Raw genomic sequence first — 21262 nt, 5'->3', positions numbered from 1 at the left:
TCTCTCGTAAGGTATTGGTCTCAAAAGTATTGATTGCCGTGCTTTAGATATCAAATATGCCATTAACTTTTTGACAAAGCTTCATCGTTTCATCTTCTATTGCCAAGAGTCTTATGCCTGTAGCGGTACCTGAATCAACGGAAGATTTGGATCGAGAGAGACTCATATTATTGTGCCTTGGAATACCAACGTTTTGGTTTGCTAACAATCCAAAACGTTTTGGTTTGCGAACAAAATATTATTGCCATTATTTATGATCGTCAACCAGAGTTACATTTGTGCTTTTTATAATAACAACTGTAGTTATAAATAGACGAACATGCTCTCTAGGACAGTTCAATAGTAGAGTAATTAGCGAGTAGAGGAGTTGAATTGTTTCGAGCAAGCGACGATTACGACCAGTGTACACTATTTCTGTACTTGTACTCGTCTCTTTATTAAACGAATCGATACGTTTAATATCCACCTCGCGTCTTTGGTTCGGACAGGTTGTCGATCCCTTTTTCTAACTATGTTACATTATGACACGTTCTTTTAACCGCCGAATGACATCAAAATCAGAACACCAACGACATCGTACTTAATCATATCCTTTCTCCGTAATCTTCACACGATATCTTCGATACCAATAGCATTTTAAAATCGTCAAGATATATCAATATTTTTCTTTTATAACCTGATGTAAAATATTCCTTGATCAGAAATTGATACCAGAGAATCGGTGCAACTGGAGTAAAATAAAAGTATGAAGAAAGGTTGCTTCCATTTTCTCGACGGCGTTAAGTCGAAATCGTTTTGTCCTCCCGGTGCAAATGTTTCCAAGGATGTCGTGGGATGGTTGCGCGGAGGGAGGATCCGTAAAACGAGAGGTCCGAGGATATATTACGGGCGGCTTGGCTGCTCTTTGCGTTGTTCTTGCGGCGCATAAGTAGCAGCGGAGAATCCCGACTTAAATTTCTCGCTTGCTTGCTCGCGAGGGAGCGAGGGTGAGAGGCGATGGCAGGGAGCCGGGCTTGGTTTTACACTATTGTTACACGGAGAGATTGTGGCAAACAACGGCCGACCGGTGTAAATTATTGAAGAGAACCGCTTACCCGGGAAGTTACTCGGAAAAACGCTCTGAAAATGGCGCACGTCCTTTTATTTTCGTCGGCATTTTCCGCGCTTGCGTTTGTTTTGCCACGAATCGTCGCTGCTTCGGTGAGTACATTTTCCGGTAGAATTGTTGTACTTGCCCGTTTTACTGATTGCAGCTCGCTTTTTACCTCTTTCAATTTTGCCCCCATAGCTACGAGGATTCAGTCGCGGAAATCGTTCAACCCTTTCACACCGGTTTTTTGTCCAAAATAGAGAAAAAAAAAGAAAATAAAATGCAATTTCAAATTAACGATCAACGCTAGAGGCGTCTCTTCGTTCGGCGCGTTTTTGCGACCATTTTTAATTAGCTCACTTTATGTTTCCCCACTGCAATTTGTTGCTTTTTTTAACGCAGAATTATTTTTTTCAATAATCGTTGCTGAATGATCGCTCTTTGTCTGACAAATACGTGCGACATTTTCTTATATGTATTTCCAAATGGACACGTTGTAAAGTTTATTGATAAGGAGTTGCTACTATGTGATACACTAAAATGTTTATGCGAGAAAAGAGAAAGCGAAATGGAGGGGTGGAAATAAATTGGAAGGAAGGAAAAGGAGAGAGAGAGAGAGAGAGAGAGAGAGAAGATGAGAAATGGGTGGAAGGAAACAGAATGGGAAGCGATGAATGGGAGTTAAATGGAAGGAAAGCGAAGAAAGAAAGAAAGTAAGGAAGGAAAGAAAAGGGAAGGAAGAAAAGAAAGCATAGAAGGTGTGCAGGGATGAAAAGGGAAGGAAGGGAAGCCATTACGTACATTTGCTCCAGCTCATCCCGAGAGTGAAACAGCCAGGCTGGAAATAATAACTAACAGCGTAGTGTAGAATTTTTACACTCTATATCCCCACTGCACCTCACCGGAGCTTTTTATTTACTTCAAAACGTTACAAAATATACCTAATTAGGTCATCTATATTTAAAAACCGTTACAAATAATTACGGGTTACCAGGAATGGAAGATTGATATTAATTTCGCAGCTTCATCCGCAAATAAATTTCTAGGAATACTTTTTTATCTTTAATTAAGCACCGTGAACCGCATCGTGTTCGATATAAGCTTCCCCCCCCCCCGCCCCTACTTTCATGTATCTTTATTTTTCCATTTGCCGAGAAAGATTCATTACCAGAATTTCTGCTTTTCATCCGAGTACACGGAAGCTGTGTATTTGAACAATTTATATCTCCTTTCTCTCTCGTTCGAACATGTTCGTCTTTGAAATACGATCACGTAGCTTTATGCGACTGATACCAATCTCCAGTATAATTCGACTCGGCTTTCATTGCATCTCACGTTTGTGAGCGTCGAAATATAAATAGCTCTCGTTACGAATTACCGTGCAAACAATATTGTTTCGCGAGAACCAATGCGAACAGAAGCGGAACACTCGCTTATTTAAAGACTCCATTTATCTTTTAAACATGCGACTAGTAGTCAAATCGAGCTACAACGAAATTTCGCGATATTTACATTTTTCGAATCGCCGCGTCTCTCGTCGTTTTGTCTTGCCGCAATTTTTCTTCTTTCCATTAATCAAAAATATCATCGTATCACGAAACATCAAACAGCCGACCGATGATCGGTCTAAAATTTATTTTCCCATTTTATATTCTCAAATATTTTTGATGTCGTTTAATATTCCATATATTTCCACGGTTTCCGTAAACAGAACTCTGCGAAAGTTAAAATTACGCGGGGGTTCTACAGGTAGACCACTAAAAATAAATGTATACCAGCGAAACAAGAGAATCTGCATCTGCGCTGGCTTTAAACAACATCATATTAAAGTCGATTAAGAAACCATTAAAATTAGCGGTGAATATTAAATTACGAAAAGTTTAACGCTACCGGGCTCGTTTAACAATTCTGCGTTCGCAGTCTCACGAAGTGTGGTGCAATTTCGTGTTGTATCACCGACGATGAAACTGATCTTCAAAAATAAGTAAATATAAGGTACTGGTGTTTCTACGCTTCCTGCGCTCTCCAATATTCTTTTTTCGAAAAAAAGAGGGAAACAAACTAACGAAAAATACAAATACATTAAATACATACGATAGCAGAAAGTTGCACAAAATATGGTGTAACTTCATATTCCATCGATATCGAAACTGAGCTATCCAATATAGTTTTTCTAAAAATAGGAAAGTGCAAAATACAAATACACTAAACATGGAAAGTAATAAAAAAAATACACCTGTAAAATTTCCAATATCGCTCGAATCAATTATCAATCCTTTTCTTTGTCACTTCTTCCTAAAAAGCCGCTCCCGTTTTCCGGTGAAGGCGTCTACGAGTGTAAACAGAATGAGAAACGTACCTTTCAGGCTTTGACAACGGGCCGCCAGGCCAATAATCGTCCGATCATACACCGTACAACTTTTCCACCCATTTTTCCGTTGGCTCACGGCTCGGCGTTCGCGGGGTGGGGGCCGCAGCGACGGTTGGCCGCGAGGTGGGGTTCGTAGGACGGCAAGCAGCAGCAGCGGCGGCAGCCCGGCAGTCGTTCGGGGTGGTTTCGGCGCAGTAGTACACCGCGAGCATTCCACGAGCTTGTACACGCGTGCTCGCGTTCCTACTCGTCCCTCTCGGCTCCGCGTCGCGTCATTCTTTCGCGACACGTGATGATTCTTATTCTCCACATCGTCTTCACGCCGTAAAAAGATTTGCCTTTCTTTCCTGCGAGCTTCAATTTTCGCGTGACGTCAAGATTTGTCGGTGGTGAGCATTCATGCCGATTAGAAAACGACGTATGGAGCGGCTCGTGCTTCGAGACTGGTTTCTCGGAGATTCCTGTACTCAACGACGCTGACGAGACTCGTTCGGCTGTGCATAGGAGCTGCTTGCACGTCGGTAAGTATGCACCTTTTTTCATATCATTCGAAAGGGGTGCGAACACGTGTTGGCCGAGTAACGACACGGCATCAAATGTAGTTACGACTTTCGTGTGTTTATTTACAAAACGGTTCGGGTCGCTCGATAGAGGCGTTGTGCTGGAGTTTTTGTAAACAGAGAGAGTCTGTTATTCGCAATTCGTGGAATCGCCGGTGACTGTTAGTGTTATTGTAATGGATTATTTACGCTCTCGTATTTCTTGGAAATATGATACGATTTTACGTAGATTTATTTACAAGTATCGTACCTCGTTGTGTATTGTCACGAATAATCAGAATATTCGTGTGACTTTCTTATACGTGTTTGCATCTCGAAATAGTCGACATGAATTATGATTAGCGATTTACTAAGCTACATTATCTTGAAGATAAATTGTAAATGTCATGGTTTTGTTATAACAATCGTCATTGCAATAGCGTATAAGTGGTAAGCACTAGTCCCAATCTTTAATCTTCATTCAGTTAGAGTCTAATCTTTTCAATTCGTCAAACGGGCAGACTCCTTCATCATAATCAAGCTTATTGATCATCGAACCGCAAAATAATTCACGAGGGTCTTAAGCGTTTCACACGCGAGCTCGCGATCTAAAGCCGGCTTAACGTCTCATTCCAAGAAAGCCCGCGTTGTCGCTAATTTTCCGCTCTCTCGTCGATCATCCTCAAAGTCCGCCGTCAAACCTTCCCCGAGGGGATGTTATCACGACGAAGGAAAAAAGCCGCGAAACTCGAAAGCGAAACCATTACATTTCCTTGGGCGGCGGTGTTGCTTTATTACCACATTTTTAAAAGCATTATCGCACGATCCACGATCGCAGATATCCAGACGAAGTTGCAAATGTCCCTGAAAGTGAACTAACACGTGATCATCGAAAACTTTTCAAACGACTACTTTACGCTGCAATATATCAATGTTACGATCTATCATGATTTCTTTTTACGATTTTTTTACGACCGTTGCAAAAACCTAGATTAATAACTTTATGTTTAGGAAGGAAACCAGATGTATTTCTCGAGTATTGGATTTTTTGATTTTGTTTTGTGAGCTCGTTTTTCTCGATTGGCGAGTGGTTCGAAGGACTGTACGTTGCGTTCAGAATGTTTAGAGGGAAAAAGCGAAGGGTAGAATATCGAATGACGTGACTTTCCAAGCGGCACCGCCGCCAACAGGTGGAGGGCCATTAAAACAGGTGGAGGAACGACGCTGTAACGATGCACCGATCAACGCTCTCGCTGCTAAATTACCAAATTAAATGCGTTGGAACATGGTACAAGGATACGAACAAGAAGAATTGCTTCTTCGAAACTGTCTTCTCGATGCTGCTTACCAATCTAAAGAATTCTAACTTGTTTTAATTGTCGCTCTCAGCGAAAACCAAATTATTATGACGAGCGACGAATATTGCATTTCGTAGTGATAGAACCAAGTGTCTAAATTTACTTAGAAAATAAAATTATTCGTATAATAGAAAGTAATAAACGTGAGATAGCCACTTGAGTCAGAATGAAGACAGCCTTCGCGGCTCGAGCGTTAATTATTTCTTAGAATGATGCGTTGAATTAGTATAAGAGACTTTCATGGGGCCCAGGGGTATCCTATTTTTATTTAGAATTCGACTTAGAGCGTGTGGTTTACCTTACGCGGTGGTATAAAGTTTTATTTCTATGCGAAACATGTACTCCGTTGTTGCGAAGGGAATTCCTTTATCTGCCCCCTAAAACGGGGACGCTGCAATTTAATTTAATTTTGCCGAGTATAGAAGCTCACAGTTTAAAACAAAATTCTGCGCTCTTTCAGAGCTATACGCATTTACACTAAACAGTGTCTTGTAATGGAATGCAAAAAGGTGAGCTGCGTGGCCTTGTCAACGAAAGAGCACGGCTTTAAAATGCCTGTTAGCGTTATGCTTCGCAATTTTTATGATTTTTAGCTTCGTTTAACTTTGTTAGATCAGTAAGTAGACGACACCCGAACGAAAGTTAGTTTTCACGCTGTAATGAATACCTATTATAACCCATGTAATCTTTACGTAAGGTTATGCGCGTTTAGCCAAACAATACACGCGGCTTCACCTGTCAATAACCGATGCACGATTTCGCAAACAATCGCGCGTGTATAATTTCGGTGGCGAAATTTATTTGTTCGATATAATGGCCGATATGGTTCCGAGATTAATGTTGCGAACAACCATTTGCTATCGTGGTCATGAATTGATTTAGCGGAAGAATAGGAAGACAGTTCAATTTTCAAGATTATCGGACCACATTTTTCGATGGAAATTAAGTCACGGTGATGATGAATTTTACGCGATTTCCGATGATAGATCGATTATTTCCCCGGATAACCACAGCTATCGACAGACCGTGATTTCAACTACGAATATTTCCAATCTTTATCGTGGAAATCTTCACCGATATTCGAAATATCGTTTTCGAAGCACTCAGGAATACTGGGTATTCCTAATTGATCATTTTTATTCATTAATCTGATACCTGATCTAGTTGCTTTCCTGAAACAGTTCGAGATTATCTTTCGATCCTTTGGAAATATCGAAAAATCGTTCTTGAGGTCATCGCGAATGCCGAGAATCTTCGATTGTCTGACAGCTTTTATCCGTCACTCTGGCGACAGACTATTCTTGTTCGAACTGCTTCCCTTGAGCAATTTGCACGAAGACACGCGGCGTCTTTTAAATTGCCAGTCAGTTGGCGGCGCTCCCACGGACGTCGGTCGCAAGAACGCGAAACAGTCAGGCTGGAAATGATAACTAACCGCAAGAACGCGCGTGTATCGGTCGCTAAAAAAGCACAAAGGAAGAAGGAGACTAGAGCTCGACAAGAACTTGACTAAAGCTTGACTGAACTCGCTGTTCGGAGAGACACAGAGTACTTTGAGAGACGCGTTCATATAGTTTAACGAGTCGTTGGCAAACAAATGTGACGAGAACGATATCTAATAAAGTAGTACATTAATATTTAGGTCGTCGCAAAACGCGATTCGAAACGGTTGGGCAAAGGCTGCAAGCGAGGAGGGAAAAGAAATGTTTTTTTTTTTTTTAAGAGAGGTGGGATGGGGTGCAGCGAAGATGAAGGCGATCAAACGAGTTTCTTTCTAGGTCAATGTGATTTCGAAATTTATGTCGCCTCGGGAATCAGACGAAAACGTTCGATTTCGGTCGAACTGTTCAGACGATGCGTTACGGAATTGGAAAAATTAAAGCGACGGCAGATTTTCTAAGGAATTATTCGAGTACGTAATCGTTTCTTTTATTTCCGAATGTCTCTCGTATTCAGAATACACACATTCGTTTATCAGCGTTAAAAGATGCTAAAATCAAATATTATTAGAAAGTTATTAAGATCACGAAGCATTATCTCGTTCGATATTTTAAGATCGTACATATAAGGATTGTAGAATCTTCGATAAATGAAATAAATACTCGTCTTAATGATGTTTATACGCATTGCGTCTCGATCATTGCATCTTTAATCAATCTTAACACAAATTTCCTCTTTTTAAAGTATAACACGTAAAGTATAACACTTTTTTAACACGGTTAATGTTGCGAAACATGTAAACGCGCAGATATTATTTAAACGTATCACCGGATACCTTTAATAAGGAATATGTATGTTACAAATCCCTTTTTTTATGTCACCCATGGCGAAGGATAAAGTTGCGCTAAAACCTGGAATGGTAAAAGCGCGCCGCGTAAGAATATCCACGGGCGTGCGTCTGGGAAACGTTAATTTCATAAGGGATGAAAAATTGTAAGTGTAATCTGCTGAAACGCGCTTCTTAATTCCAACATTGCTACATTAATAAATCGCGGCCCACCGAATTAACCTAATTTCATATTAGCGCTATTACAGATGATATATACATTTGCTCGCGTAGATTAAACGTTCTTAATTTTGAAGTAGCAACCGAGGCAAAGTTGATGCGATCTTAATTTCGGATTTCCCACGTTTTTACGAATCTATTCTCTCGTCTCTCGTTCTTTCTCAACTTTCAATTAAAAAGAGGCCGCGTACCGTTAATTGAATCGTGTATCATTTACGTAACACAAAACCAGCTCCTATATCGGCATCGAGTAGAATGTAATTAAACTGTCATGGTAGCAAGAAACCAACAAATTTACCTCGGATAATAACGTCTAGCTTTGACGCAAAGTGCGATACCGTTATCGTTTATCAAGAACCAACGATCAAAACATTCCCTGCGGATTTTACCGATGTCTGACAAATTAATCAAACGGGCGAAACACAGTGAGTAAAGAAAAGGGACAGGAAGTCAGAGAAACGGAAAGGAAACACGAGAAAAGGCAGGGATATAAACGAAGGCAATTGGTTAGACTCGGTCGTGTAACTAACTCGGCCTACCGATCACGTACAATCAGACAAGATTCATTGAAAATCTGTAGCTGTGCCCCGGGGATGATACAAAATTCTGGTCTTCTTCCGGGGTAATTGAATCCCGGTGCGCGGCCAGCCTGTTCTCCACCTGCTTTCCTATCTATCTCTAACTTTCTCTCTCTCTCTCTCTCTCTTTTTCTCTCTCCTGTGTTCCATTCAGTCGACCGAACTGAAACATATACGCGGCCTTGCAGTTTATTTTCCATCCATCTTGCTTTACGATAAGACAGAAGCAATATCTTGCTACAGGTGGCTGAGTATACGTACCTCTCATTCACGGCCACTCGTGTTCAAGCCCTGGTTCCCGCGCGTTGCTTCGCCTCCAGGCCACGGAAATTTCTCTCGTCGTGTATGCGTTACACGTAACCGTGTTTCGTGTGCCGCTTCGTGAATCAGAGGTACGGGAAACATCGAAGATGCGACTTTTCCTTTATAGCCGAGTTATCAACTCTTTCCAAAGCTTTGGTGGCTTTTCGTCTTGTCTAATTGGTGCATTGGACATTTTTTCTTTTTTTTTTCTTTTTGAATTTGGTCGAGTATTTGGATGTAATTGGGGAAACTCGTTGGGAAAATATAACGAACGACGAAACGAGAGATCGCAGGGAAAAAATTAGTTAAAACTCTGTTTAAAGGAATATACGAGTGTTTCATTTAAACTAAATCCTATAGCGACCAGTAATCTGCATATCGGAGATATTAATTAGTCTGGCTGTGCGCAACGCGATCGCAATAAATAAAACGCTGGAGCGTAAGCGCGATAACTCGGCATCGAGACTCGTTTTACTATGCTACGTTATTGCCAGCCGCTTCATAGTTTTCGCTCGAAATATCGTTTTTCCACGGATCTTCCGCGCGTTTTCTGCAAATAAATCCTTTCGCCAGTCGATGGGAAAAAGTTTGATGATGCCATTAAACAAAGACTGGCGCTGATCTATTTTTCGGTGATAAAATATCACCGAGATCTATATCAACCACCAATTTTAGTTAAATTTGTTACGGTGTACGACGATCTCGTATTTGTGAGAAATCCAATGAAAATCGTATTTTACGGAGTGTACAAAAATGTTATCGGTATATTGGTGTAATTCGTAATGGATAGGCTGTGCAAATATTACGGATAAATAGAATTTAATTTTCGCTTGGTGTTTCTATCGAATTAAATATTTCCAGAGTGTACGGATTCTCGTAATTCCGTAGCAATCGATAAAATCATAAATAATCATTTATCCGTGTTTCTTCCATCATTGTTCCGTGTTATTGAAAGCATTGGAGGGATATTATGTATCTATAATCAACCAGATATCACGCACTACTGTTTTAATTAGTTTAACTAGACACACATCGTTAGTGGGCAACCGCGATTTTTATTTACTTGAAAATGCAATCTGATAATCTGCTTGGCAAAATCTGTAATTTATGCTGGCTATGTGTAGATTTATTATTTACTGTAGTTAATACCAGAATGAAAATGAGTATTTCGTATTTTTTCGTAGTATCTTCATAAATTTATAACGAAATTTTGCGGATTTTTGAGGATTTCAATGATTTTCGATAAAATATGTAGATAAAGCTTTCATTGTATATCTCTTTATGTATCTTTTATTTTCATTTCCTTATATTTTAAGTGTTAACAATCCTAGTGTTAATTGGAGCATTAAGAAAGAAGGTAAACCAAACATTTTTCTAAACGTGAAATAATAGAATCAATTAACTCTAGTAAGCTGTATTAATTATACAAAACTGGAAGAATTCGTTCCTTTTTTCGCCAAAAAAGATTGTTCGATTTCGTATTTGAGATGTTGCAACTTCTTGAGCGAGCAGTATATCTATCTTAGACAGCTGTATGATTTGTTGACTTTTTTTAAATATTCTAGTTGATCCACTTTTACACTCAATTATCCTCTTGCCTCCGGCAAACCATTATCCTCTAAATCTCTTTAAAGCGTTCGCTTGATTTTCGTCGCTTGTCGATACGTAGGTCACAACAATGATTTTGTAAGAAAGCACATATACCTACAAGAGTTAATCTTATGCAGGTGTACGAGGAAGATCCAATTAAACCGCGTTTAGCTTTTCGTAAGCTCGGTCTGTTGGGAAATCCGACGGAACAGCAGCATTCGTTAAGGCATAGAAAGGGGAAGTGGCGATATAGCAAAAAACTCAGGTAATTTTGGTTGTGCTCGACTGTGACCAATTAAAAGTACTACCCGAAACAAGTCTCCTCAAACGGATAGAGCCAGTCATTCTAAATTTATCAAAGACAAGATTTTTCTAGAGTATCAACGTTTTCCTGCTGCTGCAAATTTTTTTCATATTTTCACGCTCCGAGATTCGTAATGCGTGCGTAATAATTTCACCTCCCGGCTTGCTTTGATGTTCTCTTACACGTACGTTATGAATACGTGACACGACGTTGAAAAATGCATCGGTCGAGTGCAAGACGATCCTGAGTAGCGACAAGTTTTTCGAAAGGTTGCTCTCGACGCGTTAAGTGCGGTCAAAGTTCACGTCCGGCAATTTTCAACCCTTTGTTCGTTCGCGTATCGAGCGTGAACGATATATCGAGGCTTGATCGAGTATTTTTAGTTAATTTTCTTGCACGTGAACTCGCTTGTCAGAAGCTCGATTAATCAAGTGTATCGTTAAACGTACGTGTATTTAAGCTTCTTAGCCTTTAAATGGTGAAAAATATGATTTCCAAGCTTCCGATCAATTTGCGCTTTAAAAAAATTAATTCGCAGCGAGATCTCGTTAGAAAGATGTTCAACCAAAATGTTGTTTTCGTACGATTTAACGAGAAGTAACAGTACACGTATACCGAGCGGTGTTGCTGTGGCCTGTTTGAAAGAAACGACGTGCAGTAAGTCGCGGAAATCTCGTTTAACGTTGCTTTTATTTCCCTCCTGTCTTCCGCTATCGCTTTGTAAAGCAGCTTCATTAAATTTATTATCGCGCAACATCACTCGCAAATATGTTCTAATTTTCCGTGGAGGATAGGAACCGACCAGGATTGCGGTGTCTCATTATGCCGGGAATTTATAAAATCCTCTATCGGTTATAATGAGAAAACGTGTTTGTGTTTCCTGCGAACGTGTTCTAATTACACAAACACCGGTGTATGTATTATATCTTTGAAAAGGCTGGCGAATGCGCCACTTAGAAAATATATTATTAAATTTATCTCGCTCTTTTCATCGAAACAAATTGGTTTCCGTTCTCAGCCTACTACTTTCATCCTTCGACCCTCTGCCGTATGCAGACGCATAATATAACGACCAGGTCTGCACGACTCGTGTGTGCTATATTAATTAAGTTTATTTCCATGAATAAACATCTAATCGCTCAATTACTTAACCACGGCGAATGTTTATATCAGCGTATATTTTTTAATGTACATATACAGAAGAAAGATGCGCAGGTTACGGAGGTTGATTTAAATTGATGCGATTAAAATTGCAAGAGGTTGAATCATGATACGACACGCTGAAACGCAAGGTGGCTTTCTTAATATTATCCTACAGTTACCAGGCAGATGAGAATGATTCGTTATTTTTCACAGAAATTTTGTAGATTTTATCGTCCAACTTAAACAATTTCTTATGGATAAAAAATATTATTAAATTAGTCAAGCACCACGTAAGGGTTAAAAATATCTCACGTCACCTGTGAAATGTTCTAGATGCCTAATGATCTTTCATTTTATCTTCAAACCTAAGGAATTCTGATAGGTTACGAGTAGATAAAAAATGATTGAAAGAGCACAGGACGGTTAAACAGTTATCATATTGAAATGTTGCAGATGTTGTCCGAGTTATACAGGACAGAGGAAGATTTTTTCATACGATTGGCATATTTCAATCCGCAAAGTTGTAAAAGCGCGATACGTCCTTCTTTTCACATTGCGTCCAGCGTCTCCGTGGTGAAAGCACGGCTTTGTCATGGCGTCGATCGCGATAGGAAGTGCTCGTTGAAGAGCACAGGGCCAAAAGCGAGCGAGCGCGACAGTAAGTCGCCTTTCACGCGGTCCACTTTACCGGACGCCACTTGCCGGTTCACGGTCTTCCTACCTTCTTTTATACGGACCACTTCTCCGCCACCGACGGTGTCGCCCTAGTTCAATGCGACCCGTTCGCTCGTAAAACCTGTACGTCGAACAAATAGCGTTGATTTTATTGCTACACATCCGGAGGAAACGCGTGCGAGCTCTCTTTTCGCTTCAGCCTCAAGAAATCGACCAACCCAGCGAATTCTTCATTCGAAGGCTTTCAAAAATACCTTTAACCAGTTCGTATTTGGTAACTCGCGATAAAATCAGAAAATTAAGCTTTTTCGGATTGAATGTTTCTTCAGCAATGATAAAAATGTTTGTTAATTGGTTTCTCGTTCGAAAACTAAACCGATCAACTTTATTTTTTTTTTCTTTTTTTTTATGAATTTCTCAATTTACGAATCTAGTAATTAGTTCAACCTCTTAAAAAACAGAGAATCTATTCTCACGAATTTATCTACTGCAAGGAGATGGCATAAATAATCATAAACTCTAAGGTAAATTTTAGAAGATAGTATTTGTAATCGTTATTTTTCTCTGCATTTCAGTTTATGTAGTTCATTATTTCGCAGGCATTATTCATAGTGCCAACGTCCTGGCCGCACTGAGTGCACTCGTTCCCGTCAGATCACGAAAGTTAAGCAGCGCCGGGCACGGGTAGTACTTGGATGGGTTAACGCCTGGGACTCCGTGTGGCGTTGGCGAAGCGCGCCGGGCCCGCCATGCCCTCCCCCCGTCCGCCGTGGGGTTCGGGCTTGCACACTTGGCGGCTCAGCGTCTCGGGGCCGCTAAGCAGTCCGGTGGGGGAACGGGGCTGCCTGACGGCGGCTCCGGCGACCAGGCGGTGTGACAATGGTTATACACCGCTCCATAAGCGGTGGTAGTAGGCGCGCGGGGGAGGCCCCGTTGCGACGCTCACAGCGATTCCCGGGCCTCTCTCGATCGCAGCCGGGACGGTTATCGTGGAGGTTTTAGTCGGTTGGAGCCCGACACTACCACGCCGCTTTTCCCAGAAGCGGCCTGGCGTCCGTGCGGATTTCCTCCACGTAAAATATATATAAAAAATAAGGGCATTATTCATAGTAGAAGCACCTTATATATTTTGCGATAGCAACTTAATAATTAATTACTTGTTAAAGTACAGCGAAAAGAAAATTTTCTATCGATAAATTTATTACTTTTGTTTTCTCGGTTTCATTACTCGAGTATATGATAATGTTTAACTACACAGAAAAAAAATCATTTGCTTCGTTTAAAAAGAAACCACGTTTTTGTCAGTTTTTTCTGGTCGAGTGTCCGCTCTATTAGCGACAATTAAAAATGGCGAAACGACCAGCATAGGCATCGGAAATGGCTAATTATCATGTTAATTGCGTTTCGTCGGGGTGCACATTGTTAAATCGGTATGCAAAGGGACGCGTGACTAAAGCAAGACGCGGATGAAACCGGGAGTTCCGTGCAGCAGGTGATAAATAGCGAAAACACGATAAGGCGCAACGAAAACAAGGGGGAAGCTTCGCAATTAAAATTCAGTAACTCGCTTACCGGAGTACACGTCTCGATTGTAGTAGTATCCATTTAATACGATAAAGCCAGCGCCGCTTTACACCGAGTACAAATCACCTCGCAATCACAGCTTTCAATTGCTTCTACGCGAAACGATGAAGTGTTACGACTACCAGGCTAGATTCAAATTAATAGTGTATTTTGTGGCCCTTGTTAATGATCGCCCACGCCATTCAATCGTTAGTCGTCCTTTCATATTTAACGCTCTCTACATATACACGGCTATCCTCGTAAGTATTAGGACACTTATACATACAGAGATAAATGGCAGAAACAATTAGAGAATTATTAAAAGCTTCAACGATTGAAGATTACAGAGGAAAAATACGATGGCTTATCATATTTTCCCTTGTGGTCTTCAATTATTATCCGCTTTAAAACTTACAAACATAGAGACAGATTATACGGTTTGAACATACGTGAAGGATTTACATATTCAATGTTTAATATTTAAACCGATTATTTCATCTTATATAAAACTAGGAGAAGTCGAATGTAATTTTACATTTGCAGTAAACAAGATATTTCCTCGGTTCATTTATACCTGTTGTTGCGACCTCTTAACTAATTGGCGATCAGCTAAATTGAAAAAATTGAATCGCGAACCTTGAATGATATTAACGCTTAATGTGCAGGGAAATTAAAGAGTTCTAGTTTGATTGTGATTTTTTTCTGTTTATTTGAAGTGTTTAGTATAAACGTGAAAGGTTTAATCGTGTCTTATTCTGTAAGCGCCTGGTGTTTATATTCTAAGTATCGGTTTAGGGAATGTTCTTTCGTCAACGTTTTCTGCGAGGTTGGAATCTATGTTTGTCCAATCATGTGACTGTTCAACTGTCGTGGGCTTCTCGCAAGTGGTGCGTCTTGTGCATACCTGGTCGAGGGTGCGTAGCGTAACGTCACGTTAGCGACTTCATCCGATTGTCTATCGTTGAATTCCAATCTGTGATCGAAGTTTATGACACGTCGTCTGTTATTGAGCGGACCGTTCGAGCGCTCAAACGTGCTAATTATGTTGTCGACGTGATCTGAGTTGTAAACTTTATAATGTGCAATGTGGAAAATTTCAACTTCTGAAAAAATAGCAGGTGTGCTGTCCGTATCGTAAAGTTGAGATAATCTTATATCCTCAACACCTGTTATTTTTTAGAAGGAGAGTAATTTACTGTCTGCCCTAGTATTTTTCTCGTACGATAATATTCCTTCCAGAACACTCGGTTCTGTTATCACTCACAACACCGTCTTGCTGGTTTCTTATCTTTCGGAGACAAACAAGCTTTCGTTGCGTCGAAAACAATGCCGCTATCGCTGGTTGCATGTAAATTTTTCTTGTACACGAAATTACCGCGTATGGTTACTCTGGCGTCTCGAAAAGAACGTTTCTCTCGGGGAAAATTCTCGAGAGAGATTTCTTAAAGTTTCTGAACAACAGATAGCAGCAATTATTATTAGAGTTATTTACGTTTGTCGCTGGTTATATCGCAGCATGAAATATTACAAGTTAAAGACGTTGGTCGAGAAGCAAGGTATAATAATATTTTTCAAATACATTAATTAATATCAGTGAGAGGTAGCTGTTGTCCTGTTGGACAAAGATAAATCGTTCGTTTAATTGGATTCCTCTAACAATGCAGAGATGCAAGGAAGTGTAAGGGGTGAAATATTTAGCGTGAGCTGCACGACTAATTAATGAAACGGGATTACGGTATAATAAACTGTGCGGCAGCAATTGTTCGGATTTAATGTACCAATCGTTACATTTTCTTTCGAACTATAATATACGTCCGTCATCGCGTTAACAATTGTTTCTTCATTGACATGAATAATGTCTTCGTAACATTAATCAACGAAGAAGCTGAAATATCGTTACGGATTCTGTTCTCTTTCTGTTTGTTTGATTTGAGCATTACTCACTGTAAAATTCAAGAACATTAGAAATAGATTTCTGTTCGTTTCTCGATTTCTTGAGTTCATTTCTTAAGAGCAACTTGCTCGTGTAAATACAGATGACGAACCTATGAAATTTAAAAAACAATCAAGTAATGAATTATGTTTGGAATGCTCAACAGAGTACGAAAATATATATTTAATCCCCTAAATACGTAAAATTACAGTTTTCATAGCATGGAGTTAATCGTTGAATTTAAAAATCCCTCACCGTGTTTTCTGCTTGTTATCATCGATAATATTTCAGATAAAAACTAATCGTCTTTTTAATTTTCTGTAGCTTTATACGTTTGCTTTAATCTTCCAAATTATGATCGTCAAATACTCGTAATATTTGTCGCGGTACAAGTACGAATTACACCACTATATTTGTGAAATATTCAAAACGGTATAAAAAAAACTACAAATGCAAATGTTTATCAATCTGTGAAACTGTACTCGGAGATAAAGTACGGCTATAGAGAACCCTGTAAACGTTTGGGATTAGTTTCTGGCACGAATCAAATTATGTCTCTCCATCGAGCTTCTCATCTAGAAGTGTGGCAAGGCAAACAAAGCCAGCCGACCGCATAAAGAGAAAGGGAAAAGCACGAGAGAAGAAGAGAACGTTGCTCGGTGCAAAACATTTTCAGAAGCGAGGTCCCGCTCGTTAGCGGCGTGCGAATTTTATTTGCATCCTATTAAAATGCAACTTCGCTAAATACTTCCAATACTTCTGCGTTCGTGACCCGCTCGATAAAGTTGCAAGTGTTTTGCGGTCGTGAAATTAAACCTTGCGCGCGCACTTATTTACCGATCGTAGAAAAAAATAGACGAACAAACATTGTAGCAATGAGATTCTAAATCTGAAACTTTTTAAATCGTAATTGTAAGCTTCGATCAAATTAATGAAATTGCTTGAATTCGAACCAAGCGAAACAACAGGTTTGCATCAGTAGAGTGTTCCAACCGGCTTAAAGTCGAGTGACCTGATTAGTGAGAATGGGAATAGAAATTTGAAACGGTATTTCGAGTCAAGTGAAAACGTTCACTCGATTTCAAATAATTTGAAACGCTTTATTAAAAATTAGTATCTTTTTTTTTAACTTGAGATACGCTTTCGAATTCGAGAACGATTAATCAAAGAATATTTCGAATAAAACGAAGGAGAGGGTTTCGAGTTCCTTGAGTTAATCAAAGTTTAAGCGTTTCTAGTTGTACAAGAACGAAATGAAACGAGTTGTTGCATCGTTTTCCAGGCACGCATCGCTGGAAACAACCGCGAATGTTGTTGGCCGAACTGTGGACAAGCTGTGGAGCGTTGATCATCGGCAGTTCCTTTGAACGGTGAATGCCGCTTTAATAACCAGTCAACCACGCGAAGTATTTCATTAGAGGCCGGAGATCCTGGTGGTGTTGGAGGGACAGGGACGAAGAAGGATGGGCGTGTTGGCGTCGCGTGATACGAATCCACGAGTTTAGAGGAACCAGAAGCTTCCCTTTGACGCCGTTCTCTCGTCTGGCGAGAAAGGAAGTACGATGTAGCACGATTCCGCTACGACCAGAGGCTACGGAAAGTTTAATAAGTGTCCGCTCGCTGTGACTACTACTTACACATGTTCCGGTGTCATCCCATCGTCAACGGAGATTTCTATCGATGTAACTGAGCTGTCTCCTTCAAGGATAAAGGTTTCACCTTGATCCAGGGATGCATCAGTCAAGAAGTATCTCATTCTCTGCCAGTTCGGTTATCGAACGTTCGCCAGCGGCAATAGAACGAGGGAGATGTAGTCAGACATCGACATCGCTACAGTTTCATCGACTTTGACGTATTCCAAGTGTTTAGACTCGATTCGAGTAGGTGTAGATTCTAGAACGCTGATAGATGAAACACGAGAATGACAATAACGTCGAACAGATAGAGATATATCGACTAGAATCTAGGTCGTTAATAGAGTTACAATGGATACGACTGAAGAGACTACATAATCACATAGACGTCTGAAGCCTGAAAACCCGTCCAGTTTTTCCACTAAAATCAAGCAAGCGGAGTTCAAATGTGGCTCAACGTCAATCGTTGGTTCTCCATCGACGTGACAGTGACTTTTGGCAGAATTTCCAACGGGTGGGTCGTGATGCTCGACAGATCGGTTTACGAATCCATTGCCTCCTCGAAACAGTCTCGTGCATCCTGTTCTTTCCACTCTCCGCTGCCTCGAAGTGGAATTTATTTCCAATCTGTATTTCCAGCCTGTAGAAACGCGACCGGGGCGCTAGCTACGTATGCACGGTCCGTAGGAACACGGAACTCGATTCGACGAAATAACACGTGGCTAGGGATCAGCAGCCGGGGATCAGCCTCACCTCTCACGAGAATAGATCTGCGAAACGTACTCTAATTCTTCCTTCGGCTTGACGTTCCATTCTTCGAAGAACGTCGATATTCTAACGACAGACAGAAATGGTACTTCGATAAAATATAGTACTGGTAAATATAGGTGCAAAGACAAGTTAACACCAGACGATACTCTCACAGTTGAAAGAACACAGTAACGACCTGATTCGCAGTGGTTTTCGACTAATTCAGTGGCGTGCTTAAAAAGCTTTCAGTGAGAAGACAGCGCGCACCGTTCGCGTGAAGTCAGTTGCAGCGCAAAAAGGGGGTGGAGCTGTAGAGACTATGATACCAGTTTGATAACGTGGGTCAGAGACTCGGTGCACGGTCGCGAGCAGCTACGTCCGTGTCTGGCCCGGCCAGCCGTGTTCATCCTTCTGGTAAGCAAGTCAGGTTGGTTGGACGAGAGTTCGAGGAGACTCGAAACAAGGAACGAACGATCGAGAGAGTGGAAGAGAGAGAGAGAAGGCAGAAGTTGCAGACGAGGAAAGCAAGGAATACACCAGGTCAGAGAGAATGCAGAGATTATAGAGAGTCTGTACGTGTGTGTCAGGGTAAAGAAGAAGAGGGTCAACTGGGAAAGTAAGAGACAAAGAAGGAGCAAAAGGGATTCGTAGGTGAAAAAAGAGAAGAAGAGAACAACGGACTGCAACGTGAACGTAGAAGTTAAAGAAGAGGAGGGGGTGGCGGAGGAAGAGGAAGAGGTGAGAGGACAAGCAGGCAAGTTTCCGTCTGTCCAAAGTGGATGGGGGTGAAAATGTTCGGAGTGTTGCTGGCATGTGTCTGGCTGGTTGCCGGCTCCCCGTTACATCCCTGGCCGCTAATACCGCACAAAGGTATGTGCCCAATCTACTAGTAATTTCTTATTGCTTCTTTTTTCGTCGATGAAATAAACCCGATGATTATGAATCCATTCGACCATACGATTTTCGTATCTTCGTAAGAGCGAGAGGATTATGAAGCAAACGTTCATTCGTCGAATATAGGGAATAAAGTTTTTCGTCGTTTCTTTTGCATCGTTGTTGGTATTGTTGTTTATCGTCCTATGCACGCCCGTTGATTTTTTTACATCTTGAACGTACGGTCTCTCTTGCGATGCGGTTTGGTAGAACGTCGACAGTTTGTTGCAATTTTTTTTCTCTTTCTTTCCCGGTCCTTTTTCCATCGAAATTACAGGAGCCCCAACGAGAGAGCTCTGGCAGTCTTTCACCCTCTTGCCCCCCATCGCTGTTGGCAGACTGTAGTTTTACGGCTGACGCGAACACCGTAATTTAAAATACTCCGCGATAAAAGAGACGAACGATAACGGCTTAACAACAAGAACAAAAAGTTATTCCATCTCGCAACGTTGATAATCCGATGTAGAAAAGTTGCCCGACGTTTCGTTGAAGTTCTTAACGCTGTGCTAAACGTTCTCTGTCGACTAACGATGATAGGAAACATACTCTCTGGTCGAACCACTGTTAAAAAGAACTGTTGACTTCCTTTGTGCTTTTCTTTGTTAATCCAAACTTCGAACCCCGTCAACTTTCTTCATTAAAAATACGCTCGTTAGGTTACAAAAATAATGTAGCAAGTAATAAGTGGGGAAGTTTCAGTCTTGTGGATATATGTTCAAGTAGAATGAGGCTGTCCATTGTCAACCACTTCCTGTGCGTTGACCACGCGTACGTAAAAGTATTTGTTGAACTTCTTTTACATCTATTCAGTGAAAGGGATATTATTCATACCCATGATAGAATTAATATAAATCTTCATTTTATCAAAACATTTTAAATAGAGTAAGGCTATTTATCAGCCTGACGTAATGCTGTACTATCTACTCTAAATTGAGGCTGTTGAACTTTTGTTCACATTTATCCATTCAAAAGAGTAATATTAACCGTACCAATTATGGAAATATTACGGATTACCCTCTTTTCTAACATACAATAGAATTTAAAAGACAATTTAATTTTGTCATTAACAATTGGTCGGAAAAAAACATCATTGTAACGTCGACAACGATTAATACGCGTTATGTTAACGATCTGGAGTAGGTAATAGACGGTTCCATGGTTGGAAACCATCCTACAGCGGCAGACACAAAGAAAAGTAGCCACCTTTTTCCAGGCTCTTTGTATCGGTATCACCGTTCTCTCTTTTGTGTCGTCGCTTTCTTCAAGCTCCGTGGATGGAAATGAAGACACGAACCGACGGTAAATCGAGCGACGCGCACACCGGAAAGGCACGCTCGATTTCGCAAACGCGCAGCACCGACTATTACGTGGCTTTGCTCGCGTAATCGCGCTTCCATTTCGAGAATTAGTCCATCAGGATTCAACGTCGCGTGAGATCAACCGACTCATGTCAACACCGCTATCGTTTCTTTTCGGTGCACCATTAAAAAGAAAGGAAAAAGAGAGGAAGAGAGGAAATGTTTCTACCTTCGTCGAAAAGAGTTGGACTCTGTTCTTTATCCGCGAAAATGTCCCGCACGGATGTTTCAAACGGTAATTGGCGTAACGTCCCTCGAGTGTTCCACCTCTGGTCTGATACTGATAGACGCAACTGGTTTCGCGAAGAGAATTCCGATCGGAGTTTTTCCATTCTAATGAAATTAATTCGTTAAAACGACGAGAAACTTACTCGTTGTTTCTTTCCCACTTTAGACATTCTCTGGTTGTCGAGACTCTGCATCGATTAACGAGTTCGGGGGTCAAACTTCGCCCTCCCTTCTTATCTAAGTAATAACAGAGTAACAAAGTGAAATTAAAAGAATGTAAGAATTCGCAAGTTCGATCGATTAATTTACCAGGCGAGACTTTTAATCAAGAAGCGTTCGACGTGTCTCGGATTTCATTTCGCGCGTTGTTCCCTGTCTCGGGATTCCCACGAGGCGATGGATTTCA

General features: G+C 40.8%; 1 protein-coding gene and 1 pseudogene across 2 annotated transcripts in view; both read left to right on the top strand.

Annotated features, from left to right (window-relative positions):
• The first annotated feature begins 3654 nt into the window (after positions 1-3654).
• The window catches only part of LOC117164369 (disintegrin and metalloproteinase domain-containing protein 10), a 159956-nt gene continuing 142348 nt past the window's right edge, over positions 3655-21262 (top strand). For both annotated transcript variants that reach the window (XM_076623966.1, XM_033347370.2), the window contains exons 1-2: positions 3655-3982; positions 17236-19207. In XM_076623966.1, coding sequence (XP_076480081.1) covers positions 19117-19207 — 91 coding nt within the window. In that variant the 5' untranslated portion in view covers positions 3655-3982; positions 17236-19116. The remainder of the gene's footprint in view (positions 3983-17235; positions 19208-21262) is intronic.
• LOC117165197 (5S ribosomal RNA) lies at positions 13071-13188 on the top strand (annotated as a pseudogene).

This window comes from Bombus vancouverensis, chromosome 13, assembly GCF_051014615.1.
Source record: "Bombus vancouverensis nearcticus chromosome 13, iyBomVanc1_principal, whole genome shotgun sequence".
In the NCBI taxonomy this organism is placed as follows: domain Eukaryota; kingdom Metazoa; phylum Arthropoda; class Insecta; order Hymenoptera; family Apidae; genus Bombus; species Bombus vancouverensis.
This window is presented reverse-complemented; position numbering and strand designations above follow the sequence as displayed.